Raw genomic sequence first — 23,202 nt, 5'->3', positions numbered from 1 at the left:
GATATTTATTATAGCAAAAAGTAAAAAATATTGAATTTTTTTCAAAATTGTCGCTCTATTTTTGTTTATAGCGCAAAAAATAAAAACCGCAGAGGTGATCAAATACCACCAAAAGAAATCTCTATTTGTGGGGAAAAAAGGACGCCAATTTTGTTTGGGAGCCACGTCGCACGACCGCGCAATTGTCAGTTAAAGCGACGCAGTGCCCAATCGCAAAAAGGGGCAAGGTTCTTAACCTGCATATTGGTCCGGGTCTTAAGTGGTTAAATCACATGTGCTGTAGTGTCCATAGCATAATAAAGTTCATATATAAACAAAAGTGATCCGCTATGTTGAATCGTCCACCATAGTGTCTTTGCCTCCACCAAACGTACAAAGTGCAAATTCACCAGACCACGTTGCTGTCTAAAATACAGAACAGCAAATCACGTTCATTACTGATTGATCCTCTTCTTAATGGACGAGATCCGCCAAAGATGTTCTCCAAAAGTACTCCACTTGGACATCAAGGGAACAGATCACTCTCATCCATCAAAAAACGAGTCACCCATACCAGATAAAAAAACACTCAATCCAATCCACATACATAAAGTGTGTACGTACAAAGGCTTGGCTGGTTAGGCTTGACATTACATCGTCCAGATTTGCATATGATATTTTTTACTTGCCGGTAGCCTCTGCTTATGGAATTTTGTATCATATATGCTCTTCCCGACATTTTGCTGCCATTTGCAGCCCTCCCGCCCTTTCCCTTAGTTTTTTAGAGACATTTTTGTAGTCAAAAGTTCGGGTCCCCATTGACTTCAATGGGGTTCGGGTCAAAGTCCGGGTTCGAACACAAACTTTTTTTTCAAAGTCCGGGTTCGGGTCCGAACCCGAACATCCAGGTATCCGCTCAACTCTAATCATATTCTGTTTTTATTGCCCATGTTTACCAAAAAATATTTTAACATTGAATAAACTAGTCAATTGAAACCAGTAACATTTTTGTACAAGAAAAAGAAGAACCCCAGTTCTGATTCTGTGCATGGCCTTTGGGCTGTTGGTTATACCATTGTAGAGGAATTGTTTTTTTTTATTTCACTACCGTTAAAGCTAATTTTAGGGAAAACTGATAAAATAAGCAACTTTAATACCGTATATACATGACAATTGTTTACCTGCCAATGAATTGTATTATTGTCATTCAAATCCTAAGATTATCAGGGCTCTGCCACACAGCATAGACTGATCTGCTAACAGATATCACTTTTCAATGACTCCATTTTGCCAGAGTTGTCCATAGATGTTCTCCAAGACAGGAGGAGTTAAAGCAATTCAGAGCGGGATTTTTCAACCAGGGTGCCCTTAAGGTTCTTTCAGGGGTGCCTTGGCAAAATGCCAAAAAATTGCCCAAAAATTGTATACAACCGGACGTGTGAATGAAGGTTGCCTTTTAGTTACACTAAGCCACACATTTTCAATGTGCACCATTACAGACTTCTAGCAGCCGACACCCTAACGACCAATGGAATCATCAGTTGATAAGGAGAATGCCAGTCGCTTGCATAACATCCTTGTTTGACCCTTCCCTGTTCCTCTCCATCAGCACTTGGCTCACATTAGTAGAGTGAGGGAGAAAAACAAATGGATATGAGAAACATTGGAATACTAGTCAGTACCAGTTTACAAAAGTGTATTTGCGTTGGAAGAATAAATCACCTCTAACAATAGGTTTCCTAATTGGACTTGTGGATGTTGCTGCATTATCTAAAACTATTAGAATCATTTTTACATTTTAGAATGGGGTGCCTTGAGACTGTCCACAATTTTTAAAGGGTGCCTCGAGACTGTCCATCATTTTTAAAGGGTGCCTCGGGATTATCCATGCATTTTAAAGGGTGCCTTGACTGCAAAAAAGGTTGAGAAACACTGATCTAGAGCAGCTATTCTTAATCAGGTTTTCTTCAAAGGTTGCTAAGGGTTCCTTGAGCTGTGGCTGGTTGACCTTGCGTTTGATGGTGCTTGCATAAGTCCAGGGCCAATGCCAACTGCATGACACCAATTATCTTTTTAAGCTGTCTATGAGGGTGGCATTACTACTATAGGCCATGGGCAATTCTTCCTACTGGCCACCAATGTAAGAAGACATTTTTCTCACTGAGTTCCAATACATTGGTTTCTGCAGGTGTTCACCAATACCTGAAATTTATTTTAAAGAGATCCTTTGGGGTGAAAATGTTGAGAAATGCTGTCTTAGGCCCCATACACACGATAGAATCCATCCGCTGAAAAATCCCAGCAAATGGGTTTCAGCGGATAGATCCTATGGTGTGTACACTCCAGCGGATCTGTTTCCGCGGATATTTATCCCCTGGGATGGATTCCAGCAGATCGAATATTCGCTGACATGCTAAACAAATCTATCTGCTGGAATCCATCCCAACGGATGGATCCGCTGGTCTGTATAGACTCACCGGATCCATCCGTCCGAAGGGATCCCCCGCATGCGTCGTAATGATTCGACGCATGCGTGGAATTCCTTATATGACAGCGTCGCGCACGTCGCCGCGTCATAATCGCGGCGACGGCGCGACACGTCATCGCCAGAGGATTTCGGCGCGGATTTCAATGCGATGGTGAGTACACTCCATCGCATAGAAATCCGCGGAAATCCTCGAGAGGATTTATCCGTGGAAACGGTCCGCTGGACCGTATCCGCGGATAAATCCTCCCGTGTGTATGGGGCCTTAGAGATATAGAATCAATTATTCAAACTGATTATATGTTTGTATGCCCCAACATTATTAGACATTCCTCGGGAAAAGCCCTTACCTTACTGGGTTAGATTTTTTTAATTGATTGCTAAGCCCCAGTTGTGTCAGCTGTCCTTCAGCCACCCATAGCCACGAACATACACATTGGTCTGTTTAAAACATTTACTGTATGAAAAGAACCTTCCTAAATTAGATCTTTTGGTGCTCAGATCTTTCCTGCCCACGTCTTATTTCTATAAGGAACCTATGGTACAAGAATTGTGCTCTGCCACTAAACAGAAGGCACTCTATACATATTTAATGAGCATATATTCCGGAGAGTCACATGACTCCATAGGAAGTGCAAAATGCAGCCGGTGCTCCAACCCAAAATTGCTTGGCTGATAAGTCTTCAGTATAAAGCAGCTTATTGCCTAAAGAATATAGAAAAAAAATGTAAAGTTTTAAAATGACATATAAAAAACAACAACAACCTATTACTTGACCAGGTCAACCGATACCCACATAGAAAGATGAAAAGTCCATGATAGATGCAATAAGCAATATGTATATTTATCTCAGTGGTTTAAGTCCATAAGCTCCTGCATGCTTGCTTGTCAACGCGTTTCGCAATTCAAGGGGTTCCTCAGGACATGCTGGGTAGGTGCTGATATTTAAATAAAAAATTATACAAAAAAGAGAAAATATAAGTATCTACAGTGTTAGGCCTGGTACACACGATAGGATTGATCCGCGGATACGGTCCGCCGGACCGTATCCGCGGATAAATCCTCTGAGGATTTTGATCCGATGGAGTGTACACACCATCGGATCAAAATCCGCGCTGAATTCCTATCGCGGTGATGTGTCGCGCCGTCGCCGCGATGATGACGCGGCGACGTGCGCGACGCTGTCATATAAGGATATCCACGCATGCGTCGAATCATTACGACGCATGCGAGGGATGGGTTCGGACGGATCGATCCGGTGAGTCTGTACAGACCACCGGATCGATCCGCTGGAGCCGATTCCAGCAGATAGATTTGTTAGCATGTCTACAAATTTTTATCTGATGGAAATCGGAAATATCCGCGGATAAATATCCGCTGGAATGTACACACCAGGGGATCTATCCGCTGAAACCGATCCGCTGAGATTTTTCAGCAGATGGATCCTCTCGTGTGTATGGGGCCTTAGACATTTATATAGGCACACAAGTATTAAGCAATTATATATATATATATATATATATATATATATATATATATATATATACATCTTGTAAAATTATGTACAAAGAAACTCAGGCAAGCATATATGTGGTGTTTTGTTTGCTCACGTACATCATTTTACAAGATATACATATATATATAATTGCTTAATACTTTTGTGCATATATAAATGTCTAACACTGTAGATACTTATATTTTCTCTTTTTTGTATAATTTTTTATTTTATATCAGCGCCTACCCAGTATGTCCTGAGGAAGCTATTGCATTGTGAAACACGTTGACAAGCAAGCATGGAGGAGCTTATGGACCTAACCCCCTGAGATATGTATACATATTGCTTATTGCATCTGTCATGGTTTTTTCACCTACCTAGTGAAAGGATCCATACCTTCATGTCTGGTCTATTGGGTATCTGTTGACTTTGTCAAGTAATAGGGTGGTGTTGTTTGTTATATGTAATTTTACAATTTTTGTAATAAAGATACATTTTTTATAATTATCGCCTCATGATAGGGTCACAATGTCTGCACTTTTTTTTTTTTTTAGAAAGTTTTACTCTTTCAATCCTTTTATATACCTATTGGATGTTGGTATAGTGGTGGTCCTCCCTTTCTATTATCTAAAGAAGATTAATTTAATTACCTGTAGAGGGGATAATATGAAAAATCATTAATTTTACTGTAAATAATTTTTAATATTACAGGTATGTAACAGAATTTGTAAACCTAGGCAATGTTTCAGCTCTGCGAACTTTCAGAGTATTAAGAGCTCTGAAAACTATTTCTGTAATTCCAGGTAAGGAGTCATTGGTGTTAGGTGTCGGACCCCCTTGTGTACATTGTGTCCGTCTTTGTGCTTGTGTGTGAACTCCCTTTCTGCAAATATGTGACAGAGTTTGTGGGCCCGGGCAGTTTTTTACAATTTCTCAGAGAATTGATTTCTCCTAAAGCAAACCCCTAAGCTCAGGTCTGGCTGCGATGACAGCTACATTACTCTGACCAACAGACCATACACTGGTACCAGGACAATGAACCCGAACCTATTCTGATCCATTGTTATTGCAGTTACTGCTCTGGAACTAGTATGAATTCCATCAGATGGGGATGATGGTTTCCATCAGCCTTCTCTTGCAAGGTTTTGCTTAATGCCAAGGGTTGCAGGGAAGAAATTTGCTACATGTATGGCCGGCCTAAGTGTAGAGGATTATGCGGAAGCTAAAATCAAGTAAAATGCAGTTAATTTATATATATACATAAAATAAAGTGATTGTAAAGGCTTGTTTTTTATATTTTTTTAAGTAACAAACATATCATACTTACCTCCACTGTGCAGCTCGTTTTGCACAGTGGAGTGTCCCCGATCGTCCTCTTCTGTGTTATCTTGGCGGCTCTTGTGGGTCCTCCCCTCTTCATATAACCCACTAGGAGAAGCGCTTTCCCGGGGGGGTTACCTTGCGGGCACGCTCACGAGTCCAGCATTTGCGTCCATAGACACAAATGCCGAATCCGGTCCCGACCCTCGTCGCCCACGTCATTGGATTTGATTGACGGCAGCGGGAGCCAATGGCTGCACTGCTATCAATCTATCTAATCAAGACCCGGGACCCCGCGGAGAGAGGGACAGTGCATCCCTGCTGAGGGAAATATGGGGCTCAGGTAGGTAAAATGGGGGGGCTAGGGGGCCGGTCACTGCCAGGTGCATAGGATGCAAAAAGGTGAAAAACATGAGGGTTTACAACCCCTTTAATTACCGTTTTTGAAACATTAGCCTGCAGGAAACTACAGGAGGGGGTGGAGACAAGACCAGACACCTTGCACAAGGAGAGAGAGTAGCAGTGACCGGTCTCTATTGCAGGGAGCTCTTGCACAGAGGCAAAGTTAACACTGGATTATTACACCGATCTGAAAGAAATACAAATAGCACATTAAGATTTAAATACAAATACACATCGATCTTCTATTTAGGCAAGAATTTTTTATGCTAGTGTTCAGCTTTAAATTATATTGTAATGGTACCATCCAATAGTTGGCATATTCATTGCAAATCTGGGGAAAGTGTAGAGATTTCGCTACTGGAGCCCCCAAGAAGTAAGACTTTGATGAGTAACTTTGCCTGGCAGACCTGTAACTGGAATACCACTGATGAATTATTACTGTATTAATCAGGTGCTATCACTTATATGGCATTATGCACTAATATCTAATATTAGACATTGTTTAAGCAACTACCTGATGGTCATCCCAAACTCTGTCATATTATGTAGCTATTTGGTGGGCTTAATAGATCTCGGCTTGTAGAATACAAATTACTCACTGACTGTGGCTACATGTGAATAAACGTTTTTCTTTGTATGTGGGTAATGTAAATTCATAGTTAGCATTACTTCTTATAGTAGACCTTGGTATTTCCTTAAAATAAGAACTGACTTTTGCCTAAAGCACAAAAAAAAAAAAAAAACATAGGGCCAGATTCAGGTAGAAGTGCAGCGGCGTAACGTATCGTAGATACGTTACACCGCCTCAAGTTTTCATCGCAAGTGCCTGATTCACAGAGCACTTGCAATGAAAACCTACGCCCACGTAATTTAAATGGGCGTGTGCCATTTAAATTAGGCACGCTCCCGCGCCGGACCTACTGCGCATGCTCCGTTTCGAAATTCCCGCCGTGCTTTGCGCAAAGTGCGTCATTTTTTCGAACGGCGACGTGTGTAGCGTACTTCCGTATTCCCGGACGTCTTACGCAAACGACGTGAATTTTTAAATTTCGGAAAGACGGCCATACTTTATACAGCACATACGTGTGCTGTGTAAAGTTAAGGCACCCAAAACGACGACTAACTTTGCGACGGGAAACTAGACTAGCGGCGACGTAGCGAACGCGAAAAACCTCATAATTTGCATACCCGACGCTGGTTTACGACACAAACTCCCCCCAGCGGCCGCCGCGGTACTGCATCCTAAGGTCCGACAGTGTAAAACAATTACACCTGTCGGATCTTAGGGATATCTATGCATAACTGATTCTATGAATCAGTCGCATAGATACTCTGAGAGATACAACAGAGTATCTGAGATACTCCGTCGTATCTCGGCTGTGAATCTGGCCCATAGTTAGGGAGAGATTTGTGAAGGCTGCCATTGCTGAACCATTCCTTCTGAAAATTCTAGTTAACTGGTTGTCATACTGATGCATTGAATTTAGTGTTTCCTAACACACTGATCTGTAATAAATATAGTGGCAAGGAACCCTGACACTTTTCAGACATTCATTTTGGTTTGGGTCTGTGACTTTAAGTATGGATGCCAGATACAACCATTAAACTAGCATTTTTTGGGATGGGGAGAGCAGTGGCCATCGTCATACTTCTCTAATGACAAGTTCACTTTAAACTATAACTTAGAAGGTCTTTTGTTAAATCACTCTGTGAGTCAGGGACGGCTCCTATGTGAAATGACAACCAGCATCCTGACTTTTTTTCTGATAAATTGAAGAAATGTGACAGGACTGGAGGAGGACTATGATGTCACCAAAATATGGGAGTCAACAGAGATAGAAGCTACAGGCACAGATCGTGTTGTTGGTTTTTAAGCAGTGCGGTATAATGAAGTAAGGGCTCACTTACACCATGTTAGTTTTGAATGAAGTGTCATTTTGTGATGATTCAATAAAGTACAAAAAAAGAGAAAAAAAGATAACAGTGTGATACATTGTAATGACGCACTGCACCGCCCCTACACAATGTACACCACAAGCCCTAAACTGGCCATAGATGAGTAGTTTTCTTTCATTCAGATTCCTCCAGCTTCACAAACAAAGACATTGTATTCTGACAGTGGGATGCAGCTGTCAGAATACACTGATCGGTGGCTGCAGCCACTTATTGACAAAAATTTACCAACTTATTTTCTGATTTTTGCCAAACAGGGATGGCCACGTGCAGGTCAAATTTATCTTGTCCCTGCTGTACTGGCCCAATTTTGACACGTTTTTGGCCACTCTACAACTTCTTATGGCTAGCAACTTGGGCCATAAACACACCACACATTTTGTCCTGGTGCATGAGGCTCTGACATTTTTTGTGCATGTGGAAGGCACAGGTGCACTGTCCAGCCCTGCTTCTAGCAGCCTGTAAAACACTATGAGGGTCTGAAAGCTGCTGTGGTTGGACGATCCACCAAGTGGTACCAACGTTTAGGAAGTGACAGCGCAGACTTTCTGTGTTCCATCTATTCATGCTTTGTCATGTACTGCCTTTTTTATATATATATATATATATATATATATATATATATATATATATATATATATATAAGTAGTAGTAAGACACCTGGTTTTCTGGTGGCAATATTTGCTAATTTGGTAATTTGTGTATTTTCTCTGTCCACCTTGGAGTTGTATTTCTGCTACTGCTGTGTTTGTCTGTCAAAGTCAAAATCTCATATACTGTATGTAGCTTGAAGGCCTACCTAAACAATCTTTTTAATATACTGTAAATCAACCAAAGAGAAACCGTCTTTTCATGGTAATTATACAATTGTAATGGTGTATTCAGCTTCAAAGAAAAAAGATGCCAATAGGTGATTTAGCACCACAGGATCTATTAAAAACGGAACTATCTCTCCTGGGTGTTCCATAGGATCGTGACTTATTTGAGCTTCCTTTCTAGGCCTGAAGACCATTGTGGGTGCCCTGATTCAGTCGGTTAAGAAGCTTTCAGATGTGATGATTCTCACCGTGTTTTGTCTGAGTGTGTTTGCGCTGATTGGACTGCAGCTATTCATGGGACACCTACGGAATAAATGCATGCACCTGCCATCAGAGTTACCTCCTAATATAAGCCTTGAAGAATATGCAAAAGATGAAAGTAAGTTTGAAACTTGAAGTTTTAACACAATACATAAAATATTCATTAGGTAGTCTGAGAAAGAGGAGCCCCCTATTAGCAACTCTGGGCTAGATTCAGGTAGCCCTGCGTAACATTGTGCGGGTGATACGTTACGCCGCCGTAAATTTGGGCGCAAGTTTTCATAAAGTATTCATAAAGAACTTGCGCCCTAAGTTACGGCGTCGTAACGTATGTGGGCCGGCGTAAGCCCGCCTAATTCAAATGGGGATGATGTGGGCGTGTTTTATTTAAATTATTGTTGACCTCGCCTATTCTACGTTTTTTACGAACAGCGCATGCGCCGTTCGTGAAAGAATCCCAGTGTGCATGCTCGAAATTCCGCTGCAAATCATCATTGCTTTCGTTGTGAACGTAAATTACATCCAGCCCTATCAAAATTCGACACGGGAACGACGTCCATACTTAACATTGCGTACGCCTCATAGAAGCAGGAGCAACGTTATATCAGATGTTTGATAGTCTCCCTGACTTGAGACCAATAGTTGGCTAGCTTTGTACAAGAGACCAGAAAACATGGGGGACAGTGCCTTCCTCCTCTTTGCAGCACCAGCAAATGTTAGTTTCTTCTGGGTAGATCTTCCTCAAATTGGCCGGGACTCCATACCAATGGGTGAGGGTGAGCATTTTATAGTCCATCTCTTGGTATTTGCTTGCAATGGAGGAATAGTGAGCAAAGTAAATGAATATGGTCCCGTTGTTCCACCGAGAACTCCCTACTCAGATCTCTCTCCCATTTAGGTAGATACGGAGGTACAAAAGATCTGGTCGACTTTGTAAGTAGCTGAGACCGTGTGGCATGTGAGCTCTGGGACGAGATAGAGATCCTCACAGGAAGTATTAGAGCGAACGTTAATCCCTTGATGGGACAGAGTAGTAAAATAGATAAGCTTTTGTAGCTGCCAGTCTTCTAAGGGTGGTGAAATGGTTGATGGAACTTTTATCTTCCGACCAGACATAAAATCGTCAAGTCGAAAAATGCCTAGATCAGTATAAGTTGTTTAAATATCCTGTCTGTTAACCCTGGTAGAAAATAAGGGTTAACAATTACTGGATATAATAGAGAGAGGGTAGAGTCTGAACTGCTGGCATCCTTGCACCGTTGCAAAACCCTTATGCCCCGTACACACCATCACTTTATGTGATGAAAAAAAACGACATTTTCTGTGAAGTAAAAAACGACGTTTTTGAAACTTAAATTTTCAAAGACGAAGTTGCCTACACACCATTGTTTTTCTCACAATGTTCTAGCAAAGCGAGGTTACGTTCACAACGTTTTTCCATTGAAGCTCGCTTCATAAGTAGCTTCTGGGCATGCGCGGGTGAAAAAACGTTGTTTTAAACTACGTTTTTGCTACACACGGTCAATTTCTGTGAAGTAAAAGTTGACGTTTTGAAAAACGACACATAAAATTGAAGCATGCTTCGATTTTTTTTGGTCGTTTTTTAGAAGACATAAAACAACGTTTTCCCCCACACACGGTCAATTAAAGTGACGTTTTTAAAAACGTCATTTTTTTTCATCACATAAAACGACCGTGTGTATGCGGCATTAGAGTAGCTCCTATAAGAGGACGTATTACTGATCTTGACACATTTTGTGTCACACTGTTGCTGCTATATAAGTGGGTCAGTCTTGTTTTTTTAGTGAATGGAGACCATCAAGTTAAAAAATAAAAATAGCCAATTTGTAAATCCAGTAATTCCCTTGCAGATAAGCCTGTAACAAATAAATTGCACTTTGGTTCCAGATAGATGAGTGATGTTAATCTACGATGTCTTTCAAGCCTGAAGCTGTACTGGTAGCCATTATTAGATTACACTGTACAATGCTGTGCTCTCCATGCTGCTCGGAAACAAATTGTTTCATTGCTGTCCATCTGTAGACTGAGCTAAATGACGTACATTAGTTCATGCTTGTCTCCTCCCGAGACAGTTCATCGATCAGCCCATGTTGTAGCAGTGCACTCTATGCCAGGACCACCAGACATGCTGCAACTGAGCCATGCTGTGCATTCTAATAAACATACAAACATAAAAAACAAGAGCAAACACAAAAACAAAAACTGCATGCTCCCAGCTCATTATATATGCACAATCACAGCCCTAAGCAGACATGTTTGTTAAGGGCATGTCATCTGCTTGTCCTTGGCCAGACATTGACTGCTTTGTATCTTTCAAGCTGTTTTGTAAATTAGACTAAGCACAGAAAAATAAATAGGCCACCAAGAATTTGATCAACGGTATGCACCAAAAAAGTGATTTGAGGGCATATCCATTCAAATTTTCCCTTTGCCTAAGAGCACCCATACACTTTGAGATTTTTAAAGTGACTAACCCATATGCACCTGTTCTTGAACTGGGTAATTTCAGCAAAGCGTTACGTGATCCTGTTGCTTTCATCTGTATGAACAAAGGCTGGGTTCACCTAAACACTTTTGCAGGGGCTGACAAATACAATATACTCGGGCAATGACTGGTTGCATTTATAGAGACAGTGGTCTGTTAAAGAGGTTGTTGTAACTCTGGAAGCTGTGTTCAAACTACCGTATTTATTGTGGTATTGCGTGCTCCGGCGTATAGCACGCACCCCTAAAGTGGGCCCGACATTCCTGTAAAAAAAGATTTTAGTACTTACAGTTTTTGTGTCTTGCGCGGCGTCCATCGGCGGCCTCGTCGGGTCCGTCGTCCGTCTGCGGCTTCGGGTGTCCTCTTTGTCGGGTCCGGCGTCCTTCTGCGGCGGCCTCCCCGCTCGATCCCCGCTTTCCTGCGCCGAGTTTGAATACTGTGCCGGCATATACCGAGCGCAGTACACTCGTGTATAGTCGGGCAGGCTCGGCTACTCTCGCGCTCACGTCCTGTACGTCCAGGACGTGAGCGCGATAGGAGCCGAGCCTGCCCGACTATACATGAGTGTACTGCGCTCGGTATATGCCGGCGCAGTATTCAAACTCTGCGCAGGAAATCGGGTATCGGCGTATATCGCGCACCCACGATTTTGCCCTGATTTTCAGGGCAAAAAAGTGCGCGGTATACGCCGATAAATACGGTAAGTCAGGAATAGGTCAAAGAACCAGTCCCCAAAATTGCCTCTGGACTCCCTGCAGTTGATCTTTTCACCACTATTGACTTATATGCCTTGTTCTGCATGGTCTCAGTGTGGGAGTTCCTGCATGGTAGAGGAGCAGAGTTTTGCTTGCTCACGTTAGAGCCCTCAGAAAGAACTGTGAGCAGCACAGTAGTGACCTCCCCAAACCTGATGAAAGGCAAGACTAGCCGTCAAAGACGGCAGTGCCTTTGATTTTACACAGCAGATATACTGTACATTTTTGAGGGTGTAGGCACATGAGTGATGTAGCGCCCTCTACCATAGGTAGGTGCTAGAAGTGAGGTTTTTGTGATAGCTGCCAGGCAGGCCTATGCTGCATGCTGGGCCTGCTTGATTTGATCTGGGGGGCAGGGAATGGTTAGTGTAGCAGTGGGTGTGAGCACCTGTTCTTTAGTTCAGTCGGCTTCCCCCGACTCCGATCGGCTGCATCTATCTGGTTCAGATGCTCAACTGGTCGTCAGCAAAGTCCTACACCAGCCTCCCTGACTTCACCATTGCTTTGTATGATGTAAGTGCTGGATACTTTTTATTACAATATTAAATACAGAATACTCAGAGGCGCTTTTCTTCTTGTTTTATTTTTTGTCCTTTATTTCTTGGGCGCCTCCCCTGCTTCCAGGAAGAATATTCTGGAAGAGGGGTAAGGCTGGGGACTTGAGTGACAGGGAGTTCATGTGAGGAGCCCTGACCAATCCCCATTTGGAATTGGCAGGGGGCAGGCCTCCTACATAAACTCCGGTCCAGCCCACTGGAAGGGAGTTGTCGGCTGGGTGAAGTGAGGAATGGAGTGTTAGACTGCAGCAGGAGCCCCATCCCCATCTGTGGGGGTGTGCGCCTCGTCGGCAGAGGAGCTCGGGAGCTGAGAAGGAGCCTCTCCTTACATGGCGTCCTGGAACAGAGGAGCTGGAGAAGCAGTCGGTACGCATGTCCGGGTAAATTCTTCATCAAGGACCCAGGGTAGGAAAAATTTGGTGAGTAAGGCACAGTGGATATCTGGAGGAGGCATGCCAGGGGAGCTGGGTGCAAGGCCAGAGGAAAGACTGTGGGGTTTTGTGTCAAATTTCTGTCGCCTGAGGCCACAGGGTTTGCAAGAAGGACTGGCTGGGATCAGTAGTTCACCAACTATCTAATACTGCTAAACATCTAGGCCATCAAGAAGGGATACTGCAGACCCCTTGCCTATCAGAATTTATCAAGGTTCAGCAACCATCAGGGATTACTTAGAGTGACCCCTGGTATAGTGTAAAGATGATGGGGTGGAAAGATTAACATTGTACAGTGAAGTTTGTACAGGAAGAGAAGAGTCCTGGGAGGTAACAGTCTGCTGGAGTTTATGCAGAGGAGGAGTAAAGTTGAGACTGTAAATTTCCATCATTTGTTCCAAGCGCAACTGATTTAACAATTCTTTAATAACGATTGAAAAAGTGATCTGTTCTTTGGGCATCCCATATCCTTTCCCAAACCAATTTATATCCCCCAAATAAACAAAAACAAAACAAACGCAAATGACTGTTCATTGGCTACTGAAGAGTGATGTATGGAGGTCTGGCAGCAGGGTGAACATGGTGGATGAAAGTAACTAGTAGCAGCCATCCGCTACAGTGATTACGCTCACTCACATACCAAGAAGTGCTCTTTTGTTTGAGAGCCATTAAGAGAAGTCAGAATGTAATTTCATGCTACATGTAGAGGAAGAGTCTAATGCTGCGTACACACGATCATTTTTCGAGCTTGTAAAAACCAACATTTTTCAGCCTCTAGAAAAAAAATTTTTTTTTCCAACTTCATCATTAAAACGACGTTGCCCACACACGATCGTTAAAAAAAAATGCTCTAGCAAAGCGCCGTGACGTACAACACGTACGAAGGCACTATAAAGGGGAAGTTCCATTCGGATGGCGCCACCCTTTGGGCTGCTTTAGCTGATTTTGTGTTAGTAAAAGACGATTCGTGCTTTTCAGTCTGTTACAGCATGATGAATGTGCTTATACTCCATTATGAACAGTAGTTTTACCAGAACGAGCGCTCCCGTCTCATGACTTGCTTCTGAACATGCGCGGGTTTTTCACGTCGTTTAAGCCCACACACGATAATTTTTTACAACCCGAAAAACTGCATTTTTTAAAACGTCGTTAAAAAATGCAGCATGTTCGAATTTTTTTTTTTGGTCGTTTTTCATAACCCGAAAAATGATGTGAAGCCCACACACGATCATTTTAAATGACATTTTTTAAAAACGTTGTTTTTTACATGCCGAAAAATGATCATGTGTACGCGGCATTACTTTGGCTTATGCATAGCACCCAACTTTCTGAGATGGGAATGAGGGACACCAAAAGTATGTAGGCATAGGACACACACCCTGCCACACCCCCTTAAAGGAAAATTATACAAAATAATATTGGTTAAACACACAAATGCTTTTTTTTTTTTAACCATTACTATTCCATTATATTGGCTTTAAAATTTACAAAGGCAGCAATTTAGAAATTGGATGAAAGGTTTAGTACTGTAAAACACTTATGCCGCGTACACACAATCGGTCCATCCGATTAAAACGGTCTGATGGATTTTTCCATCGGTTAACCGATGAAGCTGACTGATGGTCAGTCGTGCCTACACACCATCGGTTAAAAAAACGATCGTGTCAGAACGCGGTCACGTAAACCATGTACGGCAGCACTATAAAGGGGAAGTTCAAATCCAATGGCGCCACCCTTGGGGCTGCTTTTGCTGATTCCGTGTTACCGCGTGTTAGTAAAAGTTTGGTTAAAGCCGATTCGCGCTTTTCTGTCTGTTACAGCGTGATGAATGTGCTATCTCCATAACGAACGCTAGTTTTACCAGAATGAGCGCTCCCGTCCCCTAATTTAGTCTGAGCATGCGTGGATTTTTAACCGATGGACGTGCCTACAAACAATCGTTTTTTTTCTATTGGTTAGGTATCCATCGGTTAAATTTAAAACAAGATTGAATTTTTTTAACCGATGGATAAATAACCGGTTGGGCCTACATACGATCGGTTTGGTCTGATGAAAACGGTCCATCAGACCGTTCTCATTGGTTTGACCGATCGTGTGTACGCGGCATTAGTGCATTTTATATACAACTATCTAGATCAGCCCAAACGAGGCATACATTATGGGTAAGGAGGGACAGATGGGCTTTCTTTTAAATGAGGGACAGTCCCTCCAAATCAGGGACAGTTGGGAGCTATGGCTTATGGCAGGAGCTACCTGTAGCAAAGTAGTTAATAAATATATGCTGCTCAAAACATATTAGGAACTAAATTAGGCAAACTAAAATTTACAGTACTTTCAGTTTCTCTGAGGCTCTACGTACCTTCTGATTTTGAGCACTTTTAGCTAGATTCAGAAAGATTTACGCCGGTGTATCAGTAGATACGCCGACGTAACTCTGAATCTGCGCCGTCGTAAGTTTAAGTGTATTCTCAAACTGAGATACACTTAAACCTAGCTAAGATACGACAGCCTGCGCCGTCGTATCTTAGGGTGCAATATTTAGGCTGGCCGCTAGGTGGCGCTTCCGTTGAGTTCGGCGTAGAATATGTAAATGCCTAGATACGCCGATTCACGAATGTACGTGCGCCCGTCGCAGTAAAGATACGCCGTTTCCGTAAGAGTTACGCCGCGTAAAGATAAAGCTGCCCCCTAGCTGGCATAGTCAATGTTAAGTATGGCCGTCGTTCCCGCGTCGAAATTTGAAAAATTTACGTCGTTTGCGTAAGTCGTCCATGAATGGGGCTGGACGTCACGTCGAAACCAATACATCCTTGCGGCGTACTTTGGAGCAATGCACACTGGGATATGTACACGGACGGCGCATGCGCCGTTCGTAAAGAAACGTCAATCACGTCGGGTCACCAATCATTTACATAAAACACGCCCCCTCATCCTCATTTAAATTAGGCACGCTTACGCCGGCCACATTTACGCTACGCCGCCGTAAGTTAGGAGGCAAGTGCTTTGTGAATACAGTACTTGCCTATCTAACTTACGGCGGAGTAGCGTAAATACGATACACTACGCCGCCTTAAAGATGCGGCGCTCTTTCTGAATCCAGCTATTTATTCAGATTGAGCTGTCCTCTTTTGCTAAATTTAGCATGCTCTATTTTATTTTGCATTTGACACATCAATACAGTAAATGTGAACGAAGAATATCTACAGAAACACATTTTGTGTTTGAATTGAATTTCATATGCGTTTTTTCTTATCTGACCTGTAAAGTCTCTTTCAGTAGCATACTGTATTAAAAAAAGATCAAGATGCACAATGAACATGATGAAATGCCGTTTAAACACATTGATGTGATAAAGCACACAAGGAGGCACTGTAGATTTGCATTATTAATACAATCACATTTATGAAGTTTGTTCATACAGTAGGTTATGATCCACTGCATTTTTGATTGAGAGTGTATATCATAAAAAATGTATCAGCACTCAAGATGCAAAAAAACTCACTATTCAGGAATTTAATGAGTTACTTGAAAATTATTCATCACGTGTAAAAAATTTCTCTCCCCATTTTTTTAAAGTCATGGGGTTTGTATAGTCAAATGACCATGAGAACAATTATGACAGTATCATAGCTACAATATATGTCAAAAGTTTGTGGATGCCTGATCATCATACCTACAGTATTTAACAAAAGTGAGTACACCCCTCACATTTTTGTAAATATTTTATTATATCTTTTCATGTGGCAACACTGAAGAAATTACACTTTGCTACAATGTAAAGTAGAGGGGTGCCCAACCTTTTGAAGATCGAGGGCCACTTAAGCAACTTGGTAACCGGTCGCGGGCCACAATGAGTGGAGCGGGTGGGTGGCAGCCCACTCTATTCTATTTTTTTTTATCAGATTGGAGGTAGGCATTTGTAAACAGACACAAGTCTATTTACATCTGCCACTCCTTATGCCCTGTACAAACGACCGGTTCATCCAATCAAAACAGTCTGATGGATTTTTTCATCAGATATCCGATGAAGCTGACTTTCATCAGTCTTGCCTACACACCATCAGTTAAAAAAACGATCGTGTCAGAACGCGGTGACGTAAAACACAACGACGTGCTGAGAAAAATGAAGTTCAATGCTTCTGAGCATGCGTCGACTTGATTCTGAGCATGCGTTGATTTTTAACCGATGGATTTCCCCACAGACGATCGTTTTTTTCTATCGTTTTTTTTAACCATCAGATAATTTTAAAACAGGTTCTAAGTTTTTTCACCGATGGGGAAAAAAACTGATGGGGCACACACACGATCGGTTCGTCTGATGAAAACGGTCCATCAGACTTTTTCCATCGGAAATTCCGATAGTGTGTACAAGGCATAAAGTCTGAATAGTAAAATTTACATTTGTCACCGTTGTGCCGGCGTTTGCGCAATTTTAAAGCGTGACATGTTTGGTATCTATTTACTCAGCGTGAGTTTATATTTTGTAAAAAAATTGGGTTAAGTATTGTGGTTTTTTTTATTAGAATGTAAAAAAAAAGTGTATTTTTTTACCCAAAAACCGTGTAACATAAAAAATGGAAAAATCCACTAATTTATTCTCTAGGGCAGGGGTCTCAAACTGGCAGCCCTCCAGCTGTTGCGGAACTACAAGTCCCATCATGCTTCTGCCTGTGGGAGTCATGCTTGTAATTGTCAGCCTTGCAATGCCTCATGGGAATTGTAGTTCTGCAACAGCTGGAGGGCCACCAGTTTGAGGCCCCTGCTCCAGGGCCTCTGCTTTTAAAGGAGTTCTCTGAGCTAAAACTTTTAACCCCCGCTGTGCCCGGGCTGTAAAACTATACAAAATAAACCTTCACTTACCTGCCTACGATCCCCCGTTGTTCCGATATCGCCGTCCCGTTCTCCCGTCCCGGTCTCTTCCACTTCCTGGGGGTCGGTGACTCACAGTGCGCTCAGCCTATCAGCGGCCGCAGCAATGTCCCGTCGCGGCCGCTGATAGGCTGAGCGCACTGTGAGTCACCGACCCCCAGGAAGTGGAAGAGACCGGGACCGGAGAACGGGACGGCGATATCGGAACAACGGGGGATCGTAGGCAGGTAAGTGAAAGTTTATTTTGTATAGTTTTACAGCCCGGGCACAGCGGGGGTTAAATGTTTTAGCTTAGAGAACTCCTTTAAGGCTTCATTTCCATGGACGTTTTTACAGCCACTTTTTTTAGCCTTTTTTACAGCTAAAAAACGCCTGTCCATGTTTTTTTTATTTTTTTTGAGCCGGAGCTCAAAAACGCTGCGGTAGCGGTTTTTAGCGTTTTTGCAAGTTTTTTGAGCGGTTTTTAACGTCTGCCGTTTTTACAGCTCTAATGCTGGAGCTTCAGAATGCACTGGTCCTGTTTTTTTTTTTTTGTTTTGCAGCTTAAAAACGGCTCAGCCATCTACAGCTCAAAAACGTCATGGTGGGCATGAGGCCATAGACTAACATGGAGAGCTGTTTTTAAGCTGCAAAAAAAGCTCAGAAAAGTGGCTGTAAAAACATCCATGGAAATGAAGCCTTAGAGCTGTAAAAACGCCAGACGTTAAACGCTCAAAAACGCGCAAAAACCTTTTGAGTTCCAGCTCAAAAAAAAAAAAACATGGACAGGCGTTTTTAAGCTGTAAAAAAGACTAAAAAAAGTGGCTGTAAAAACGTCAATGGAAATGAAGCCTAATATATATATATATATATATATGCTGTTTGGGTTTTCTAGCAAAAAAACCCAACATATTTTCACATGTAAACAAAAAGTGCCAGAAAATGCCTGGTCTTCAACTGGTTAATAAAGCTTTGTCGATATTTATCCCACACTCAATATTTTTTATTTTCTAATAAATTGCCTCTTAAATTATCGCATGTGATAATTTATTCAAATAGGTCTGGTGACACTAGTATCGCATGAGATAAATATTAGTGAGTTGACCCCACAAAAGACTACCCAAACCCAAGAACGGACACAGCTACGAATCAGCACAAACTAACTCGGACAGATGCACCGGCCCTGGCTGATGAGGGCAGAGCCCCTGAATAGCCTTAAACACAGAACAGATGAGACGCAGTATGAGAGAGCGAGACGGACAAAACCGTGATCGAAAAACACAAAGGATTTCAGACAGTAAAGCGCTAAACTCAGAAAGCTCATGATTTCAATTACCATACAAGATTATTAGATCATAGTCATATTAGATTAAAGAAACACCCTATGGCTATTCAAAGCCAAATTGTGGAATTTGGGAATCCAGCTGTGAGACAATGACATTTTTGTGATGGCCTTCTGGGGTGATTAAAAACTACGAGGAGGAATTCTCTTGATCGGATTTTCCAGGAAAAGCCAGCTCATGATTTAACCAGCCCTGAGCCACCACCCGTTTTGGAATATCTCTGCTGCACACAACAGGATGATTTTGCCCAGGCTTCTTTTTATTACTTGGACTTTAAAATGTATGCTCAAAAATGTCACAACGCATTCGAAAAATCTAAAAGCGATTAATTTATGCTTAGGCCACATTTCTCGGATGATTCTCTGGGTCACCTTTTGTATAGGTCCTTATAACTACAAGTCTTCTCTAAACAACTTATATAATAAAAATATGTTTATTGAATGCATTTAATTATTACTTTCTGCCTGCAGACTTAAGCCTCATACATACGATCGGACTTCCATCGGACAAATCCATGGATTTTTGTCCGAAGACCATTGGCCCTGAACTTGTTCTGCATACAGACGGCAGAACTTTTTCAGCCAACATTCACAAAACTATGGGCTAGATTCAGCAAGAATTTACGCCGGCGTATCTATAGATACGCCGCGTAAATTCAAAGCTGCGCCGGCGTATCTTTTTTTTGTATTCAGAAAGCAAGATACGCCGAAATTAGGCTAAGATCCGACTGGCGTAAGTCTCTTACGCCGTCGTATCTTAGTTGCATATTTACACTGGCCGCTAGGTGGCGCTGCCGTAGATTTCAGCGTAGAATATGCAAATGAGCTGGATACGCCAATTCAGAAACGTACGTGCACCTGGCGGATTTTTTAACATCATTTGCGTAAGGCTTTTTCCGGCGTAACGTTACTCCTGCTATATGAGGCATAGCCAATGTTGAGTATGGACTTCATTCGAATTTTGAAAATTTTAAGTCGTTCGCGAATAGGGCTTCGCGTAAATTACGTTCACGTCGAAAGCATTGACTATTTGCGACGTGATTAGGAGCATGCGCACTGGGATACGTTCACAGACGGCGCATGCGTTAGAGACGTCATTTACGTGGGGTCATATTGTATTTACATAAAACACGCCCACCTCTTCTCAATTTGAATTTGGCGCGCTTACGCCGAGAGATTTACACTACGCCACCGTAACTTAGGGCGCAGGTTCTTTGTGAATCCAGCCCCAGCCTCACTAAGTTACGGCGGCGTAGCCTATCTCAGATACGCTACGCCCGCACAAACTTACGGCGGGCTTTATGAATCTAGCCCCTAGTCTGGTATTACTGGAGAAAAGGAGTCACTTGGAAGTTGTAGGGAGGTAACCAACTGTCCCTGGGCATTCTGGGAGTACAGACTGCTGTGAGAGACTTTTGGGCTGCTGCCACCCCTCTTTTGCTAGAGAGTCAGCTGGGTGTTTGTCTAAAGGGGACATTGGCTGGTGTCCTGAAGAGCTCAGTCTATATCATTCTATGTGAAGGGACTCTGCTCTTAGTGCGTTAAAGAACGAAGTCTGAATTTAACTCATTCCACTACAAAACCAACTCCACAGTTTGCTATAAGAAAGGAGAAAATAGGTTATCATTCCAGTTACTCCAAAAATAAAAACAACAACAAAAAAAGAGTGACTGTGATCGTCTGCCTGGCTGTAAGGCAATCTACTGGGAAAGAACCTGGGCAAATTTCCAGTGGCCCATTCCGTTGTAGCGCCACACATGTATAGAGTTCACAAAGCCAAAACATTTCAGAGGTTAAAAGGGTCCACATTTTTCAGAGCTTAAAAAAAAAAACCTGGACTTTGTAAAACCTGAATGATCATCACCAAGGGCAATTTAGTCACAATGATCTTCTTCAGATGCTGATTTGGGCAGTTTTTGAACTTCTGGCCTGGCTGTTTCTTAACCACACACCACCCTGTACAAAACACACCAAATGTTGTTCTAGCCCTTCTCCACTATATATAATGTGTCCTCAATCATCGGATTTCCTGTTATGAAACTCATCACATAGACAGGAAGTGGAGAGAATTCCTACTAATTTCCTGTACTGTTCGAACCCTTCTCTACTATATCTTAATATAAAAAAAGTGTGGATTTGGGCTATAACTGTAGCTTTCTAACAAAAAAAGAGAAATCCAGGGAGGTGAAGAGAAGCCCTGAACAGACGGGACTGACATTTATGTTTAATATTTTTTATTGAATTTTAAAAGAATACAGGACAAAAGCAGACAGACATTGTGTACAATGCATCTGAGTATACAATACATCAGAACAAACACAGAGGTTTGGAAATACAGCAATACAGCCCATATTGAATAACTCAGGATATTGGCCCCTCCGTTACCCAACAGCATAGCAAGTACAATTGTAAGAGAGGAGTAACCAGATTCTGAAAATTACTCCCATACAGTATGAGCAAAAACAGAAAAGCATCTGTATTTATTGACAGGAGACGCCGTCCTTGGTAACTAGGAGGGCATATTATTATTATACAGGATTTATATAGTGCCAAGTTTGCGCAGCGCTTTACAACATCAGGGAAGACAGTAGAGTGAGGCCTCGTACACGCGACCGAGAAACTCGACGGGCGAAACACATCGTTTTCCTTGTCGAGTTCCTTGTTAGGCTTGTCGAGGAACTGGACAAGCTTGCTTTGCGTACACACAGTCAAGACAAAATCTCCTCGTTCTCAAACGCTGTGACATACAACACATACAATGGCAGGGGAAGTTCGATTCCACTGGCTAAACTCTTGGGGCTGCTTTTGCTAATTTCATGTGTTTGCGTGTTAAATAAAAGTTTGGTAAGAGACGATTTGCACTTTTCAGTCTGTTACAGCTTTAAAAATGTGTTATCTCTATTACAAATGCTACTTTTACTCCTGTCTGATACTTTAATCTGAGCAAGCGCAGGTTTCTTAGCATACAGACGTTCAAGTTTCTTGTCGAAAACCAGCCCGACCAGAAACTCGACGAGCCAAATCAGACTCCCGTCGAGGAAATAGAGAACTTGCTCTTTTTTTGCCTCGTCAAGGTTCTTGACAGTTTCCTCAACGAAAATGTACACACGACCGGTTTCTTCGGCAAAAAAATATCTCCCAGCAATTGCTGGTTTTTGCCGAGAAACTCGGTCGTGTGTACAAGGCCTGACAATACAATTCAATACAGGAGGAATCAAAGGGCCCTGCTCGTTAGAGCTTACAATCTATTTGGTATTGTAAAGAGAAAAGGCAAGAGAATACATACAGAAGGAAAGGATGCAGGGTGAAAAATAAAATGTGTGTGTGGGAGGGGGGAGAATGGGGGGTATTGGTTTGTCAGAAAGAAGCACACAAACATGGAGGTCCTGGACACAGCCAAGCATTCAAAGCTTGCCTGATATGAAATTTGAAGAGTATTGAGTATGGGACCAAACAGTCCATATGAGTTTGTAGGATCCGGTTTTGTCCTCCTTCCAGGCTAGCATACGCACCAGGTAGTCCATTCTGCCCATTTCACAAGCCCATTCAGTTAGTGATGGAGGTTTAGTTTGTTGCCTGTGTCTAGCTATCACAGATCGGTCAGCTGTTAAGTGCCTAATCAAGCTCTTCTTGATTTGTTTATGGCAAGGGTCTCCAAACTTTCTAACGGTGCTTTGGCTCCATTCATACTTGTATGACTCCAAAGTTGTGCCGACTTTGATGTGGAACTTTTTGGCAACTTTGATGCAACTTTGGATGCAACTTGAATATGACTTTGGCCTTGATCAGTGATAATGGATTGCTGCACACAAGTTGGATTGTATAACATTCAGGTATGACTTTCATGACTTTCACAACTACTGAGGGTTAACATTGAAGTCTATGGCCCTGAAGTTGCATAAAAGTCAGAACAAAGTAGTGCATGAACTATTTTGAAGTTGCTGCAACTTTAAGTTGTGCATATATGAATGGGTATCATTGGAAAACACAGGGGAATGACTTGTCATGCAACTTTGATGTCAAAAGTGTGAATAAAGTGTGAATAAAGCC

General features: G+C 42.3%; 1 protein-coding gene across 1 annotated transcript in view; it reads left to right on the top strand.

The window, feature by feature from the left end:
• The window catches only part of LOC120944060 (sodium channel protein type 2 subunit alpha-like), a 216,350-nt gene that overhangs the window by 83,602 nt on the left and 109,546 nt on the right, over positions 1–23,202 (top strand). The window contains exons 6-7 of the mRNA XM_040357834.1: positions 4,671–4,762; positions 8,634–8,831. Of these exons, the coding sequence (XP_040213768.1) occupies positions 4,671–4,762; positions 8,634–8,831 (290 nt within the window). The remainder of the gene's footprint in view (positions 1–4,670; positions 4,763–8,633; positions 8,832–23,202) is intronic.

The sequence above is a fragment of the Rana temporaria genome, chromosome 6 (assembly GCF_905171775.1).
Source record: "Rana temporaria chromosome 6, aRanTem1.1, whole genome shotgun sequence".
Taxonomy (NCBI): domain Eukaryota; kingdom Metazoa; phylum Chordata; class Amphibia; order Anura; family Ranidae; genus Rana; species Rana temporaria.
Note: the sequence above shows the minus strand (reverse complement) of the source record. Positions and strands in the feature narration are given on the sequence as shown.